Here is an 18,471-nt window from a genome sequence, read left to right as displayed (position 1 = left end):
GCCACCGGGGGAGCTGTTGCTTCACCACCCACTTGTGACATCAATGGAGTACTTCCTCATACTTTTTCATGCTGCTGGAGAGTTTTATGGCATCATAAATTAGTTAAATTAGCCTCCCCGCATAAGCGGTACCACAGAGGCTATTTAACTTTCCAGCTTGAATTCCGGGCACTGGGGGAGCTGTTGCTTCACCATCCACTTGTGACATCAATGGAGTGCTTCCTCATTCTTTTGCACACTGCTGGAGAGTTTTATGGCGTCGTAAATTAGTTAATTAAGCCTCCCCGCATAAGTGGTACTACAGAGGCTATGTAAGTTTCCAGCTCCATGAGGGTATGCTTTGAATCCCAGCCATTGGGGGAGCTGTTGCTTCACTGTCCATTTATGACATCGAAGGAGATACTTCCTCATTCTTTTGCACACTGCTGGAGAGTTTTATAGCATCGTAAATTAGTTAAATTAGCCTCCTCGCATAAGCGGTACCACATAGGCTATTTAACATTCCAGCTTCATGAGGGTATGCTTTGAATTCCGGCCATCAGGGGAGCTGTTGCTTCACCATCCACTTGTGACATCAATGGAGTACTTCTTCATTCTTTTGCATGCTGCTGGAGAGTTTTATGGCATTGTAAATTAGTTAAATTAGCCTCCTCGCAAAAGCGGTACCACAGAGGCTATTTAACTTTCCAGCTCCATGAGGGTATGCTTCCAATTCCAGCCATCAGGGGAGCTGTTGCTTCACCATTCACTTGTGTCATCAATGGAGTATTTCCTCATTCTTTTGCACACTGATGGAGCATTTTATGGTGTCATAAATGAGTTAAATTAGCCTCCCTACCTAAGCAGTACCTAAATTTCCTACTTGACAGATGCAACTGCTTTTCGGGCTACAAAGATTGACAGCAAGCTAGACAAATGGTCGGGAGCTTACTCCGACCCGGGCTGGCTTCAAACTCATGACATTTTGATCAACAAACACATCTGGAGGGTGTTGTGTTAGGAAGGCTGGCTTAGGCAGTAGACTTTAAGTCAAGGAGGAAGGAACAAAGTCAATCCTCTGCATCTACTGGGCTTAGGGATTTGGGACCCAAACCAGGCCTGGTGTGAATGAATGGCTTCCTTGGTTTCCTCCTTTCCAGGCCAATGCAGCTTGTGCCGCTTTGGACAAGAAGCAGAGAGCCTTCGACAAGATGCTGGCGGAGTGGCAGCAGAAGTGCGAGGAGCTGCAGCTGGAGGTGGACAGCTCCCAGAAGGAATGCCGCATGTACATGACGGAGAACTTCAAGCTCAAGACTGCCTACGAGGAGTCCCTGGAGCACCTGGAGTCCGTCAAGAAGGAGAACAAGACCCTCCAGGGCAAGTACATCCAGGCTCGTAGTTGGGACCAATCATTGGATTTAGGCTTGGCCTCTTAAACTAAAACCTTAAGCTATGGGGATGCTTTCAGTAGATCCTATAGACATAGCTGGAGTTCTTCCTTGCTGCTCTCCCCTTCTTTAACAATGGCTTTCTGGAGATTGGTATGGAACCCAAGAGTTTGTAGACAGTGGAAACAGACCGTTACATAGATAGATAGATAGATAGATAGATAGATAGATAGATAGATAGATGGGTAGATGGGTAGGTGGATGGATGGATGGATGGATAGATAGATGGACAAATGGACAGATAGATAGATAGATAGATAGATAGATAGATAGATAGATAGATAGATAGATAGATAATTTCATTTCTTACCCGCCTCTCCTCATGGTTTGAGCTCTAGCTCCCCATGTGGGGACATGAGAGAAGCCTCCCACAAGGATGGTAAAACATCAAAAAACATCCTGGCATGCCCTGGGCAATGTCTTTGCAGATGGCCATTTCTCTCACACCAGAAAAAACTTGCAGTTTCTTAGGTCGCTCCTGTCACGTTGCCAGTGCTCTGGAAATATTTAGGCAGAGATGAACCAAACTCCCAGTTTGTGTTAAACATTTTCATTAAACCAGGACTTACTTTCTGGCTGTTTTAATAGTCCAAAACATAAAACATAAAGATAGCACTCAGCCACAGAATATAAAACAAAACTTTTGACTACGGTGTTATCTTGAACCTGCAACAGCAAACACTGTTGCAGGTTCAAGATAACACCGTAGTCAAAAGGTCCAGTCCAGTGGTCAAATGCCGAAAGTTTAATGAGCAAGTCCAGGGATCAAGAGTCTATACCATAATCAGAAGCCAGTCCAGAGATTCAAGGTTCCAGGATCCCAAAGGTTCAGAAGACAGGTCAGGACACTGAAAATCCACAAACCTGGGGGGGGGGGGGGAACCAGCAGCATCTACCACCAATATAAGACAAATACTTTTCTCCCAAAGATCAGTCCCAAGGCTAGCTCATCTCTTGCGTAGCTCCACTCTTAATTGCTTTCACCCATGAACTCTTACAGATTACTCAACCCTTTAGAACTAAGACTTACATTAACCCTTCCATCACCAGCTGGTAGACCTACCACCACCAACCACTATCAACTGCAGAACATAATACATGACAGCTCCTGACATGAAAAAACCAGTGCATAGTGAACACAAGATATGAGTTTCAAATTCATGATCCAAACATGTGTGAGAGAGAGTTAGTTAGTTCTTGGCTGCATCTTGGAAGGAGAAAGTGATGTCCTGTAGGGATAGAATCATAGAATCATAGAGTTGGAAGAGACCTCATGGGCCATCCAGTCCAACCCCATTCTGCCAAGAAGCAGGAATATTGCATTCAGATCACCCCTGACAGATGGCCATCCAGCCTCTGTTGAAAAGCTTCCAAAGAAGGAACCTCCACCACACTCCGGGGCAGAGAGTTCCACTGCTGAATGGCTCATGAAGGAACATGAGTGAGGGAGGCTGTTCCTTCAAGCATAACAGTCCTTTCTCCCTTTCTTCCACTTCTCTCTATTCGCATGGTGGCTGAGGTCCATTGGATAATGCCACCAAGATCAAATGATGCCAATCAATTGAAGCTTTCTCATTTGGCCGCAGGGCTGGACATTCCCTTCCAATAACTCTGTGCGTTTCCCCTTCCTCAGAGGAGATCAAGGATCTCGTTGACCAGTTGGGTGAAGGTGGTCGGAGTGTGCACGAACTGCAGAAGATGAAGAAGAAGCTGGAGCTCGAGAAGGATGAACTCCAAGTGGCCCTGGAAGAAGCCGAGTCTTCCCTCGAGGTAACCTTCATTTGAGATGAAGACTGGGGAAACTGGGAACATTGCCTTGTTTGGACCACAGTTTCCAAAAGTCTCCAGCCACGGGACTCGGGTGATGTGAGGAATAATTTCTGTCCAAAGATCACCATGTTTCCAAACTTCCCCTGCTGTTTGCATTGCCTTTTGAGAAGCTTGCATTCTGCTTACTTCCATATGGGGTTTATTTTTCACCCCAACAGGTGGAAGAGAGCAAACTCATCCGCATTCAGCTGGAACTGGCTCAGGTGAAAGCGGACATTGACAGGAGAATCCATGAGAAGGAGGAGGAATTTGAAGCCACCAGGTACAGTGCAAATGAATGTGTCCAGGAGGCAAACCAGAGAGTATCGTCCTTGCAGAAAGAAAACCAAGAGATTGCAAGAACGCAGGGAGAGAGAAAAGGGGAATGAGAGGAGTCAGGAAAATCCAAATCAAAACATTTCTCTAGCAATCTCTAAGGCCCCTTCTCCACAGCTGTATAAAATCCACATTATCTGCTTCGTACTGGATTGTATGGCAGTGTAGATCCAGCCATAATTGAAGACCTATCTTTTCCAGCAGGTTTTAGTCAATATTTAACCATGAATTTGGAACTTGTGGGTTCTCTTTATGGTAGTTTAATCTTGGTTCTGTGTTTATTATTATTATTATTATTATTATTATTATTATTATTGGGTTGTTGTAGGTTTTTTCGGGCTATATGGCCATGGTCTAGAGGCATTTTCTCCTGACGTTTCGCCCGCATCTATGGCAAGCATCCTCAGAGGTAGTGAGGTCTGTTGGAAGTAGGAAAATGGGTTTATATATCTGTGGAATGACCAGGGTGGGACAAAGAACTCTTATCTGCTGGAGCTAGGTGTGAATGTTTCAACTGACCACCTTGATTAGCATTGGATGGCTTGGAAGTGCCTGGGGGAATCTTTTGTTGAGAGGTGATTTGATGTGCCTGATTGTTTACAGCAAAACAACAGAGAAGAAACAATCAGGCACATCAAATCACCTTCCAACAAAAGATTCCCCCAGGCACTGCTAGGCCATCAAATGCTAATCAAGGTGGTCAGTTGAAACAGGAGCCTCCACCACACTCCGGGGCAGAGAGTTCCACTGCTGAACGGCTCTCACAGTCAGGAAGTTCTTCCTCATGTTCACATGGCATCTCCTCTCTTGTAGTTTGAAGCCATTGTTCCCTTGCGTCCTAGTCTCCAGGGAAGCAGAAAGGAAGCTTGCTCCCTCCTCCCTGTGTCTTCCTCTCACATATTTATACATGGCTCTCATATCTCCTCTCATCCTTCTCTTCTTCAGGCTAAACATGCCCAGTTCCTTAAGCCGCTCCTCATACAGCTTGTTCTCCAGACCCTTGATCATTTGAGTCGCCCTCTTCCTCTGGACACATTCCAGCTTGTCAATATCTCTCTGATCAATGCTTTTTCTTTCCCTTTGGTAGGAAGAACCACCAGCGCGCCATCGAGTCTTTGCAGTCCAGCCTGGAGCTGGAGGCCAAAGGCCGGGCTGAGGCGCTCCGCCTGAAGAAGAAGATGGAGACGGACCTCAACGAAATGGAGATCCAGCTGGACCATGCCAACAAGAACAACAGTGAGCTTGTCAAGACGCTGAAGAAGCTCCAGCAGCAGATCAAGGTGTGGGTTGACTTGAGGGAGGGAAAGAGTGGGGCATAAAGCAAAGCAACACCTGGGGGATGAGGCTCGCCTGGGATAAGCCTTCGGTGCAAGAAGGCTTGGGTTGGTTGAGCTTTCAACAAGGAAGACGAAATATGGTTTAGCACCAGCAACGAGCTGTGGCACCATTATTCAGAGCTTGGACAAGGAATTGCCCTATTTACTCACATATAATGCTCACTTCCTTGTGTGTGTGGAGTTATTTACCTGTCCGAACACGTTTTGAACATGGAGGTGCGCATTAGATTTGATCGCGTGAGACTTGCATCAATACAGGTATTTTGGACCATGGGTTACAACTCTCAGTACCTAGAGGCATTCTAGGGGATAGGTAGGTAGGTAGGTAGGTAGGTAGAGAATATTCCCAGGTTTTGCCTCCAAATAGGGTCTCACTTTCGAACAGAGATGGCAAAAGGCTGATAAATGGGAGACCATTGCACTCTCTTGCATGTCTTGCTTCCACTCCCTCTTCTTTCCAGAGTCCACATTCGGAAGAAGGAGTCCTGCCCAATTTGGCTTCATTTCACCAGGAATTACTTTGTACGAGAGGATGGCAAAGCGCTGTTGACAGGTGTCACATCTGGTTCTGTTTCAATGAACTGGTGGGATGAGATCAGATGAGGACAAGAGAGGATCTACCTGAAACAGGCTCTCCCAGCTGCTCAGATTAGAAAGGACACCTGGCCTACCTTTTATATAGCAGCCAGGGAGCATTGCATGACTGAGAAGTCAACCTGAGAAGTCGTCATCTCCCACCAAAATGCCTCCTTTAATACAAGAACACATTTAGGGAATGGCTTCGTATTTACTTTTACCATTTATAACAAGTATGGACACATTTCAGCCCTCCCTCCAGGTGTTTTGGACTTCAACTCTCCCAATCCCTAACAGCTTCAGGCCTTTTCCTTTTGATTAAGCAGAAAAGGAAAAGGAAAACAAAGGGGCCTGAGGCTGTTAGGAATTGGGAGAGCCCAAGTTTGCCCATGCCTGATTTGTAATCTCAGACCATGAGCTTTGGTTTATCCAATGCTTAGACCATAGATCTTACACATATAGGACAAACAAACAAACAAACAAATATATAAAAACCGGATTATAAAATACAGCAAAAAAAAAAACACACCCTTAAAATAGTATGTAAATCATTAAAATGCTATATAAACCAATAGAGAGATGCACTCTTAAAATCTATATAAATAAACATATAATGTTTATTTATTTATTTACAGCTTTTATATTCTGCCCTTCTCACCCCGCGGGAGACTCAGGGCAAATTACAGTGTACACATATATGGCAAACATTCAATGCCAATTAGATTAGAACGTATACAGACATACACAGAGGCTATTTAACTTTTTTTCTGGCCGCCAGGGGTGCTGTCGCTTTCATTGTTCATCTGCGACACTGATGAAGTACTTCCGCATTCCCCGCATGCTTCCCCGCTGGAGTGCTTTTTGCTGGAGTCTTTTTATGGCCTCATAAATTAGTTAAATTAGCCTCCCCACACATAGGTGGTACCTAATTTTCCCACTTGACAGATGCAACTGTCTTTCAGATTGCAAAGGTCAACAACAAGCTACATAATTGGTCGGAAGCTCACTCCAACCCGGGCTCACTCTGACACTCAGCCAGCTGGCTTCGAACTCAAGACCTTTTGGTCAGAGTGATCTTAATGCATCTGACACTCAGCTAGCTGCACCACAATCCCGGTGTTTGTTTGTGGGATTAACATAACTCAGAAACCACTGGGTGAATTGACACGAAATTTGGATGCAATACACCTATCAGGCCAACGAGTGACCATCACTTATAAAAACACAGAAAAACACAGCAGAAGGGACTTCAAAAGCCAAAAAAGCCAAAAAACGCTACAGCACATGTGCAAAAACACACACACACACACACACACACACCCCGGCAAACAAAACACACAAAAGAGTATCCACACTCTCTTCCAGACTACAGCTCCCTGCATCCCCTAAACCAGGCCCTTTAGGAGAGGAGGATGCTCCCAGTGCACTGCTTCCAAGATGCAAACTTTCTTCTCCTTGGATCTCTTTGAGAGCATCCCAATCCCTCCATATTTCTAATTTCCTATTCCTGGACTGCAACTCCCAGCAATCCTCCAGAGAGATAGATTAGACAGAGGTAGATAGAGATAGGTAGATAGATTTATCAGGAGGACCGCTGGGAGTTACAGTCCAAGAAAAGGTAGAGAAGGAAGGAAGGGGAGAAAGAAAAAGGGGAAGGAAGGAAGGAGGAAGAGAAGGAAGGAAGGAGAGAAGGAAAGAAAAAAGGAAGTGAAGAGGAAGAGAAGGAAGTAGAGAAGGAAAGAAAAAAGGGAAGGAAGGGAAGGGAAGGGAAGGGAAGGGAAGGGAAGGGAAGGAAGGAAGGAAGGAAGGAAGGAGAGAAGGAAAGAAAAAGGGAAGGAAGAGGAAGAGAAGGAAGGAAGGAGAGAAGGAAATAAAAAAGGAAAGGAAGGAAAGGGAAAGAGAAGGAAGGAGAGAAGGAAAGAAAAAAGGGAAGGAAGGGAAGAGGAAGAGAAGGAAGTAGAGAAGGAAAGAAAAAAGGGAAGGAAGGGGAAGGGAAGGGAAGGAAGGAATGAAGGAGAGAAGGAAAGAAAAAGGGAAGGAAGGGAAGAGGAAGAGAAGGAAGGAAGGAGAGAAGGAAATAAAAAAAGGAAAGGAAGGAAAGGGAAAGAGAAGGAAGGAGAGAAGGAAAGAAAAAAAGGAAGGAAGGAAGGAAGGAAGGAAGGAAGGAAGGAAGGAGAGGATGAAAGAAAAAAAGGAAAGAAAGAAGGAAGAGGATGAGAAGGCAGGAAAGAAGGAAAGAAAAAAGGGAAGGAAGGAGAGAAAGAAAAAAGGAGAGAAAGAGGGAGGGAAGGTTGGCCACATCAACGCGTGGCGGGTACAAGTACAACTACATAAAATACTATATGAACTAGTTTTTACATAGTTAAAAACCAAGTAAAATTCGGTATTATAAAAACTTGAGCAAGAAATACTTTGGATATTGAGAACCACACTATGATTAGGTAAAAGCATCCCCAGAACAATCAACTGCAGTATCGGAAATTAATCTTGCCCGGATTTTCAGTGCTATCAGTGTATTTCTGCCTTTTTGTCTTCAGGACCTCCAGATCCAGATGGATGAGGATGCCCGGCAACACGAGGAGCTGCGGGAACAGTACAACCTGCAGGAGCGGCGCCTCAGCCTTCTGCAGACAGAGCTGGAGGAAGTGCGGACCGGACTGGAGGGCAGCGAGCGCTCGCGTAAACTCATTGAGCAAGAGCTGGTGGAGGTCTCCGAGAGGCACAACGAGCTCAGCGTCCAGGTGAGATTATTATTGAAAGAAAAGAGGCAGTCCCAGGAAGAAGATCAAAAGCAAAGTTTTATTCTTCCATGATCATGAAAGAGTTGGACTGTCATGTAGGGCACGCACAGGTGCCCATACTTTATAAGGACTGCCGCACCTCCTTGACAAAAGTAAAGCTTTTTATACAGTCAGGTAAACAAGAGTATTTTTGTCATGGAAAGTTACCAGTTGTCTTCACTTCTGCTCCTCTTAGTCCCCCTCCTATCAGTAGTTCAATAGATCAGAACATAGTTTTGTGCACTTTGTATGGCTTCCTGTTGTTCTCAAGGTGTTAGGCTGTCAAAACCACAATTTGTTCTCTACTTGCAGACTTTGCTGTTGCACCTAACCGCAAACCAATTTCCTATGTAAGCTGAGCAGTTTAGCAACTTAACATTCTTCTTATACTTATGCCTCCTTCATTCTTGCAGTCAGGAAGTTCTTCCTAATGTTCAGGTGGCATGTTCTCCTTTCCTGTCATGGCTCCATTGCATCCTTTGGATCCTTTCTATCCCACCTTTCATTAAAGTCAAGGCAGTAAATATAACCCTTTCCCTTCCAGAACCAAAGCCTGCTGGTGATCAAGCGCAAACTGGAATCGGACCTCGTGCGCATCACGAACGATCACGAGGAGTTGATCAGTGAGTTCCGGACCGCAGATGAGCGCGCCAAGAAAGCCGTGGCTGATGTGAGTTGTGAATGTGCGTAAAGTGAGACAAAGCTTCAACGCCTGTTGCTTTTGGTTAAAAAAAACATTGTGCTTCTTCCTAGGCAACCCGCATGGCTGAAGAGCTGCGCCAAGAGCAAGACCACTCCATGCACCTGGAGAAGATTAAGAAGAACCAAGAGGTCACCATCAAAGACCTGCAGGTCAAGATGGAAGAAGCCGAGCAACTGGCTCTTAAAGGAGGGAAGCGCACCATCATGAAGCTGGAGACCAGGGTAAGGAAGAAAACACTACTGCCCAATTGTCTACTCAGCTGGGTCCCATGCAAAGTGCAGGTTGAGACCTATATAGCCTTGTATGGCTCAAGTCCAAGCTTATTTGGCACATTGTATCTCCTGGTATGAGCCGTATGGGTTCCGAGATCCTCAAGAAAGACCATTTTCTCCGTCCCATCATGTCTACGATTGGTGGGATTGTGAGAGTGGACTCTAGACCAGACACAGGTCAACTTTTGGCCCTCCAACCAGGTGTTTTGGACTTCAACTCCCACAATTCCTAACAGCCTACCGAGATATCATAGGACAATGATTCTCAACCTGTGGGTCCCCAGATGTTTTGGCCTTCAACTCCCAGAAATCCTAAGAGCTGGTAAACTCAGGGCCGTCCCTAGGTAATTTTCAAGTGTAAGCAAACAGTATTTTGGTACCCCCTTCCAAACCATTCACTGAAAAATAAAACATAGAAGGTAGAGGTTACCTTACAAACCAGAAGTTTACTTACATTATTATATTCATATAGTTACATTACATAGAATTCACACAAATTAACTTTTTTTAGAACCAACATGGCCAACTATGAATCCTGGGGGAATTTTGGGAGGGTTGGCCCAAGATTTTTGCGAATTGTAGTTCACCCATATCCTTATACATTTTCTCATAGGAGCATTCATAAAAAACAAAAGACTGAGGTTTTTCCCTAAGTCATTGTGTAACATATATTACCTATCCTAACTTCCAAAAAACAAACAATCCCTCTTTCAAATAATAACCCAGGAATTGCCAGTTTTTGAACCACTGTGATAGGATATGATGAAATTGGGATATAATGTTGGTGATGATGGGATCGCTCACATTCTCCCCCATATGATTACTAACAAATGGAGGAACGCCTTGTCCGTCCCCATCATCACCATTATCACCATCATCCTTCCTTGAGCATTAATCCATCTTATCCTGTTTCCCCGTCAACATCAGATTAAGGAGCTGGAGACGGAGCTGGATACGGAGCAGAAGCGTCACGTGGAGACGGTGAAGGTCCTGCACAAGAACGAGCGCCGGCTGAAGGAACTGGTCTTCCAAACAGAAGAAGACCACAAGACCAACCAGCGCATGCAGGAGCTGGTGGAGAAGCTCCAGAACAAGCTGAAGACTTACAAGAGGCAAATCGAGGAGGCTGTACGTAACCATTAGGCTTGGGCGGTTTCGTTCGTTAATTTCGTAATTCGTCATTAATTCGTATTTAAATTAGCATACGATCCAATATTGAGCCATGCAGGACTACTGTGAGGAGTAATCAAAAATCGAAACAATTTTTCCAATTTATTTCGTATTGTTTTGTAATTGTTTCAAAAGTGTTTCGTAATTGTTTCGTAATTATTTCCGTATGTCTGGTGCAAGTTTTATAGTTGTTGTTTATTTATCAGTGATAAAAAATAAATTATCACACCAACAGTCAACAACAGAGGGAGAGGGAAGCTTCAGAAGTTCCCCCTGTCCCATTTGGAGGGTTTTTTAGCATATTGCGCAATTGCGTCCGCCATTAATGAATCGATTCGTAATTTTACGAAATTTCGTATATTTTGAACTTTTTAAAAGGAAAATTTCGGAATTCTTTAAAAAAACGAACCGCAAGGGCCCCCTAAAAACGAAACGAGTTTAGAACCAAATTTTTCCGTGCTTACCCAAGCCTAGTAACCATCCTTTGAAATCCTTCGTAGAATCATAGAAAAACAGAGTTGGAAGAAGTTAGACTAGTGGGAGATAAATAAACATACAGTAGAGTCTTGCTTATCTGACATAAACAGGTCGGTAGAACGTCAGATAAATGAAAATGTCGGATAATATGGATTTTTCTACTGTTACCCGTCCAACGTGGTGCTAGACACCGAGAATACTAACACAAGGAACTCAAGGAGTTAAGGCAAGGCAATGCCCCGGGGCTAGATGGGCCCAGCAGGAAGTGTCCAGATGCGGAATAGGAGCATGGAAATCTGGGTTGTTGTAGGCTTTTCGGGCTATATGGCCATGGTCTAGAGGCATTCTCTCTTGACGTTTCGCCTGCATCTATGGCAGGCATCCTCGGTGGTAGTGAGGTCTGTTGGAACTAGGAAAAAGGGTTTATATATCTGTGGAATTATGTCCAGGGTGGGACAAAGGACTCTTGTCTGCTGGAGCTAGGTGTGAATGTTTCAACTGACCACCTTGATTAGCATATAATGGCCTGACAGTGCCTAGAGCAAACTTTTGTTTAGAGGTGATTAGATGTCCTTGTTTGTTTCCTCTCTGTTGTTGTGCTGTTGTAATTTTAGAGTTTAGCATGGAAATCACTGAGGGAAGGAGGGAGGACGCTTCCGCTTCCGGTCCTGCCTCTTTTCCCCCTTTCCTATCCCCTTCTCCTACTCCTTATCTTGCCTTTTTCACTGATTGGGAATGGAGAGAGAGTTGGGGAGCGCTCTTATTGAAGGGGAAAAGGGAGGCATTGGATAAGAGCGCTGGATAAAGCAGAATGTCGGATAGGCAAAGGTCGGATAAGCGAGACTCTACTGTAACAGTAATAATAATAGGAGAGGTGGGAGGAGCAGAGGGCATAACTAAATATGAATATTGTATAGAAGTAGCATGGTATTGGTTCATGTGTATATGTATGTGTGTGTATACACACACACACACACACACACACACACATGTAGATTGGTGTTTCTCAGCCTTCTGAATGTCGCGACCCCTTAATCCAGTTCCTCCTGTTGTGGTGACCCACAACCATAAGATTATTTTCGTTGCTACTTCATAACTGTCATTTTACTACTGTTATGAATCATAATGGAAATATCTGATACACAGGATGTATTTTCATTCATTCGACCAAATTGGGCACAAATAACCGATGCAACAAAATTTGAATACTAGTGGGGTTGGGGAGGGGATTGATTTTGTCACTTGGGAGTTGTATTTGCTGGGATTTATAGTTCATCTACAATCAAAGAGCATTCTGAAGTCCACCAATGATGGAGTTGAACCAAACTTGGCACACAGAACTCCCATGACTAACGGAAAATACTGGAAGGGTTTGGTGGGCATTGACCTTGAGTTTTGGAGTTGTAGTTCACCTATATCCAGAGAGCACTGTGGACTTAAACAATGATGGATCTGGACCAAACTTGACACTAGTACTCAATATGCACAAATGTGAATGCTGGTGGAGTTTGAGGGAAATAGACCTTGACACTTGGAAGTTGGAGTTGCTGGGATTTATAGTTCACCTACAATCAAAGAGCATTCTAATGATAGAATTGGTCCAAACTTTCCACACAGAACCCCCATGACTAACAGTAAATACTGTACTTTCTGATGGTCTTTGGCAACCCCTCTGACACCCCCTTGTGACCCCCTAGGGGTCCCGACCCCCAGGTTGAGATACCTTGATGTAGATAGATCAGTTTCATTGTTTTTTTTAATATATAAATTTAAATTAAAAAAAAACAGAGAATGTGAATGGTGTTCATTGGTTCACTTTCTCCAGGAGGAACAGGCCAATCAAAGCATAGCAAGGTACCGGAAGACTGTGCACGAGCTGGACGATGCCGAGGAGAGAGCCGGGATGGCCGAGTCGGCCCTGAACAAGTTGCGCACCCGCCACCGGGTCTCGGCTGGCAAAGCCTTTACTTCGGTGGAGATCATCCAGGTCTCCAAATCTGCCAGCTCTAAATCATCCGCCGAGGAATAGATCTCACCCCTCCGAACTGGCAGCTGGTAGGTGCCTGAGTTTCTGTCCTTGCTTTTAGCAATACATTTATGAGTTTATGTGCCGTCGCGCCTGGGGGCTATTATTCTCAACAAAGGAGGGATGGACGTGGCATCTTTCCCCCAGGGGATTGCTTCTTGCCCTCCTTTAGGAAACTGGAACTCCCAAAAACTCAAAACACTGTAGATAGCTCAAGATGAGTTTTATTGATCACAAAGTCATTTCTTCAAAGCAATGAGCTGGAAAACTTTAGAGGGGTGAAGAAAAACATACTTTACAGTCTCAATTAGTCCTGGGTCCAAGGGGTTTGAAGCTGAGAAGCCTCACCAGGTTTACTCTTCCTCAATGGCTGTGAATGCCGGAGCAAACCACAACCCCAGTTCAGATGGCCTATTTTTTGAAGATTCGGAATCTTCCTCTGTTGTCAAAAGAACTGATATGAAGGCGCTGGGGTCTCCTCAATGTTATCCAGGATGATCTGAACATAAAGCATGAGTCCCCAGGGTAAAAAACCTCAGAACTGATGCTAAGAGGTAACTTAAATCAGGGTCTTTAAGAATGAAGTCTCTTACTCACATCCATGTGGTATGATCTCTGAAGGCAGAATGAAAAGAAAGGAAGTTCTCCCCTCTTGCAGGAAGAGGTGGAGCCAAACAGTACTGATTGATAGCTACAAGCAACCAATCCATACAACTGTACATAAACATGGTAAAAGGGGCAGGATTAAACATGATACAACAGTTTAAGTCTAACAACAACTAATAGTTCTATACATAGGTGGCGCCACTCGCGCCGTCACAGTTTATCTTAATTGATATGGAGCCCTCGGTGGCGCAATGGGTTAAACCGGCATGTCGGAAGTTCGAATCTGGGGAGAGCATGGATGAGCTCCCTCTGTCAGCTCCAGCTCCCCATGTGGGGACATGAGAAAAGCCTCCCACAAGGATGGCAAAACATCAAAACATCTGTACAATGTTCCCTGGGCAACATCCTTGCAGAAGGCCAATTCTCTCACACCAGAAGCGACTTGCAGTTTCTCCAGTCGCTCCTGACATGAGAAAAAAATTAACTGACACTAAGAGATAGAATATGAATCATGAAACCAGTTAAATACAAAGGAATGTATTCCTTTTATTAAAAGTAATTTCCAAACTCCTTTGTCCATTGCACACTCACCCCGTATCTAGTTCCACCATTTACCTCCTAAATAAGTTACTTTCTTCTCTTTTCAGGCTGAAGGACAAAGTCTCTCCAGGCAGCGGCCTTTTGCAAAGATTGCTAGCATAGTGATGACCGGAGCAGCTTAAAGCTATCTATTTTCATAGACAACTTGCACAGAAAGAGAAAGAAGGAAGGCGGAAGTTGCAAGCATCTCTTGGAATATGAAGAGAGACAAGTGGAGGATTTCGGAAATATCTTTTATGTGTTTTCTGAAATGGAAGCAGTTTGGGTTTTTTAAGAAAAGGCATTTTCATGTCAAGGACGGAAAATGTTAGGAAGGCATGGCTTGAGCTGTCTCTTGTAAATAACTTTCTCCCACTTAGTCTAAAGCATAGTCTCAATAAAGCTTCATCCTGTGAAAAACGGAGTTGTGTCGGTGTTTATTCTTGCTTTTGTGGGTTAAGAATGTGGACTCATTGGGTGCATCTACACCAGTGGTTCCCAACCTGTCGCCGTGGATCACCGGCGGTCCAGAAGAACCTAAATATGGTCGGGGGGGGGGGGTGTCACCTCCAATTATAATATGGAATTTAGAATGCAATAAAATGAGAGGGGAAATGCCTGGCGAGCGTGACTAACCATAATTAGGAGAGGTCATTCGGAGTTTTGGAGTTGGGTGCCATCTCTACGCAGATGACACACAACTCTACTACTCTTTTCCATCTAATTCCAAGGAGGCCTCTCGGGTGCTAGACGAGTGCCTGGCTGCTGTGTCTATCTGGATGAGGAGGAACAAGCTGAAGATCAATCCCGACAAGACAGAGGTCCTTCTGGTCGATCGCAAACCTGACCGGGGTATAGGGTGGCAACCTGTGCTGGACGGGGTTACACTCCCCCTGAAGTCACAGGTCCGCAGTTTGGGAGTCCTCCTGGACTCATCGCTCACGCTTGAGGCTCAGGCGTCGGCGGTGGCCGGGAGGGCTTTTGCACAACTGAGACTTGTGCGCCAGCTGCGACCGTACCTCGCTAAGGCTGATCTGGCCGGGGTGGTCTGTGCCTTAGTCACCTCTAGACTGGACTACTGCAATGCGCTCTACGTGGGGTTACCCTTGAAAACGGCCCGGAAACTCCAATTGGTCCAACGGGCAGCAGCCAGAATGTTAACTGGGGCCCATTACAGAGAGAGGTCAACCCTCCTGTTCAAGGAGCTCCACTGGCTGCCGTTTATCTTCCGAGCCCAATTTAAGGTGCAGGTGCTTACCTACAAAGCCCTGAACGGTTTGGGACCACCCTACCTGCGTGACTGCATCGCTGTCTACGAACCCACACGCTCACTCCGGTCATCTGGAGAGGCCCTACTCATGATCCCGCCCGCGTCACAAGTGCGCTTGGTGGGGACACGGGACAGGGCCTTCTCTGTGGTGGCCCCCCGCCTCTGGAACGCCCTCCCGAAAGACCTCAGACAAGCCCCTACACTGGCAGTCTTCAGAAAGAATTTGAAAACCTGGCTGTTCAAATGTGCCTTCCCAGACTAGGAACCCCATGTGCCTTCTCAGACTAGGAATCCCAGGACCAAATCCCAGAAGCACTTTAGTCAGAACCAAGACCACCTCACACTGCACATCGCACTTATATTATAATCCCATATCCCTCCGACACATCAGCACTTTTAATCCTGTACCCCTACGCCGGCCGGCTCCGTTTTTAACAATGTCTTGTTGTATTGCTATTGTATTGTTTTTCTGCTCAATCTGTTTTTATTTGCTAGGTATTGTATTGTTGTATTGTGTGGGTTTCAGCCTGTTGTAAGCCGCATCGAATCCTTCGGGAGATGCTAGCGGGGTACAAATAAAGTTTAATAATAATAATAATAATAATAATAATTAATAACCAAAGTTCCAGATTAAAAACTTACTAGGATGCGAAGACAAAAAGACAGAGGTGTTTTATTGCATTCTTAGTCAAGAAGCAATGCCTGTGGGCTCCTGCCCCAAAATTACCACCATAAGAGAACATGTGCTGGGCAGAATAGTTTTATACAATCGTTCCTTCCTTGTCTCTGGTTGGTCAGAAAAGACACTAACTAGGATCCATGCTGGGATTGGTGTACAACGGAGGCTGCAAAGCCACCCCCATGGGAGGGCACAGTCTGGAAATATAACTTTGTGCTGTCATGCGCTGGGCCTATAGCAATTGGCTTTTGAACAGGACGTGCTCTTTGTGCCCAGCGGGAAGCCAGGGTGCCTCGAGTGAGAGGCTCTAAGGATTTTCCTATACAGAGTCTTTAGAACAAGTGTTTCTCAACCTGGGGGTCGGGACCCCTGGAGGGGTCACAAGGGGGTGTCAGAGGGGTCGCCAAAGACCATCAGAAAACACAGAATTTTCTGTTGGTCATGGGGTTTCTGTGTGGGAAGTTTGGCCCAATTATGTCATTGGTGGGGTTGAGTGCTCTTCGATTGTAGGTGAACTACACATCCCAGTAACTACAACTCACAAGTGTCAATGTTTATCTTCCCCAAACTCCACCAGTGTTGACATGAGAGCATATTAAGTATCTGTGCCAAGTTTGGTCCAGATCCATCATTGTCTGCATCCACAGAGCTCTCTGGATGAAGGTGAACTATAACTCCCAAACTCAAGGTCAATGTCCACCAAACCCTTCTAGTGTTTTCTGTTGGTCATGGGAGTTCTGTGTGCCAAGTTTGGTTCAATGCCATCATCGGTGGAGTTCAGAATGCTCTTCGATTGTATGTGAACTATAAATCCCAGCAACTACAACTCCCAAATGACAAAATCAATCCCCCCCCCCCCCAACCCTACCAGTATTCAAACTTGGGTGTCTTGAGTATTTGTGCCAAATTTGGTCCAGTAAACGAAAATAAATCAGATATTTACATTACAATTGATATCAGTAGCAAAATGACAGTTATGAAGTAGCAATGAAAATGATTTTATGGTTGGGGGTCACCATAACATGAGGAACTGTATTAGGGGGTCGTGGCAATAGGAAGGTTGAGAACCACTGCTTTAGAAGCTTGAGAAGTTTAACAAAGTCCTTTATTATTGCTTAGGTCTTCAACAAAACAATCAAATACTTCTCAGATCTTCAACAGGTCAAACAAATACTTCAAGGGTTTGAGTTAACTGGTGGCTTTCTTAATCTTGTCCACAAGGGACAGGCAACTGGCTTTGTGAACTGTTTCTTTAAGAGGAAAACCCTTTTTAACCCCTCCTTGGGCGATCTACTTTCTAAACTTTGCTGGTGTGGGCTCTACTCCCGGCTTCAAACTGCTTCTTGGGTCCTGAGTAGACCTACCAGTCAAGGCTTTGTAGCTTCTCCAGCTGGAGTCCTTTGGAAGTGTTTCCTCCTGGAATTTCATAAGAAACGAAGCTTCTCTACAGGTGGAGCTGATTCACGTCCTGTAGCTAAGCTTTTAACTGTAAGACTGAGCTAAAATGGCTCCCTTTCCTTCCTGAACCCTGGGGAACAACCAATGATGATAGGCAGGTGGCTGCAAACCAAGGGAAGCCACCTTATTGCAAAACGCATGGAACTTTGGAATACATGCAAATACTCAAAGAAAGAAAAGGAAGTTGGAGCTCCTGGTGCAGCCGATCCAGCACAAACTTAATCCAGCTTTATATTAAACAAAGGCAGGGTTTTCGAAAACAACAAAAGAAGTACATTCCAGGCCTTCTGCTTCTGGAAGCAAACAAACAGGTTTTTCCAGGCGAACAAAGGAGGGTCTTCAGGAAGTCTAAGTCTGAGGCTGAGAATGCATTCCTGAGTATTGGCTCTCTGGCTTGAGTCACGCAGTTTAGACAGTTTCTTATATTTGGTACATTTAAGAATAAGGTAGAATAAAAGTACAGTCTATAACATAGACTCGTTATATAAAAGGATGAAAGTTATACAGAAAGGAATAGATACAAATATGACAGCTTCTTAATCCCAGTTTTGTAGTATTGTCCTTGAATGCCTGAGCATGAGGATGGGTATAGGGAAATGTCTTTTCTCAGGCCAGCCAAATCAAGGAGGTTGAAATGGCCCAAGTTTCCTTTGTTTCTGAGCCATTTCCCAGCCTGGCATAATATCTGTGTGTGTGTGTGTGTGTGTGTGTGTTTGTGTGTGTATGAGTGCATATGTGTGTATATATTTATGTGTTTGTGTGTATGTGTATATATGTGTATATGTGTATATGTGTGTATATATACATATATACACATGTGTACATGCGTGTATAAGTATTTATTATATTGTGTGTATTTATGTGTTTGTGTATGTGTACATGTGTATATGTACATACACACATATATACATATGTGCATGTGTGCATGTGTATGTATATACACACATATGTACACATGTGTATATA

General features: G+C 44.6%; 1 protein-coding gene across 1 annotated transcript in view; it reads left to right on the top strand.

The window, feature by feature from the left end:
• The window catches only part of LOC137097983 (myosin-16-like), an 85,882-nt gene extending 71,360 nt beyond the window's left edge, over window positions 1-14,522 (top strand). Inside the window, exons 35-44 of the mRNA XM_067473517.1 lie at window positions 1,140-1,356; window positions 3,061-3,197; window positions 3,416-3,519; window positions 4,660-4,852; window positions 8,023-8,226; window positions 8,810-8,935; window positions 9,019-9,189; window positions 10,168-10,368; window positions 12,713-12,942; window positions 14,167-14,522. Of these exons, the coding sequence (XP_067329618.1) occupies window positions 1,140-1,356; window positions 3,061-3,197; window positions 3,416-3,519; window positions 4,660-4,852; window positions 8,023-8,226; window positions 8,810-8,935; window positions 9,019-9,189; window positions 10,168-10,368; window positions 12,713-12,916 (1,557 nt within the window). The 3' untranslated portion in view covers window positions 12,917-12,942; window positions 14,167-14,522. The remainder of the gene's footprint in view (window positions 1-1,139; window positions 1,357-3,060; window positions 3,198-3,415; window positions 3,520-4,659; window positions 4,853-8,022; window positions 8,227-8,809; window positions 8,936-9,018; window positions 9,190-10,167; window positions 10,369-12,712; window positions 12,943-14,166) is intronic.
• Window positions 14,523-18,471: the final 3,949 nt, after the last annotated feature.

This window comes from Anolis sagrei, chromosome X (assembly GCF_037176765.1).
Source record: "Anolis sagrei isolate rAnoSag1 chromosome X, rAnoSag1.mat, whole genome shotgun sequence".
Lineage (NCBI taxonomy): Eukaryota > Metazoa > Chordata > Lepidosauria > Squamata > Dactyloidae > Anolis > Anolis sagrei.
The sequence above is the reverse complement of the archived record's forward strand: the minus strand, read 5'-3'. Positions and strand labels throughout refer to the sequence as shown.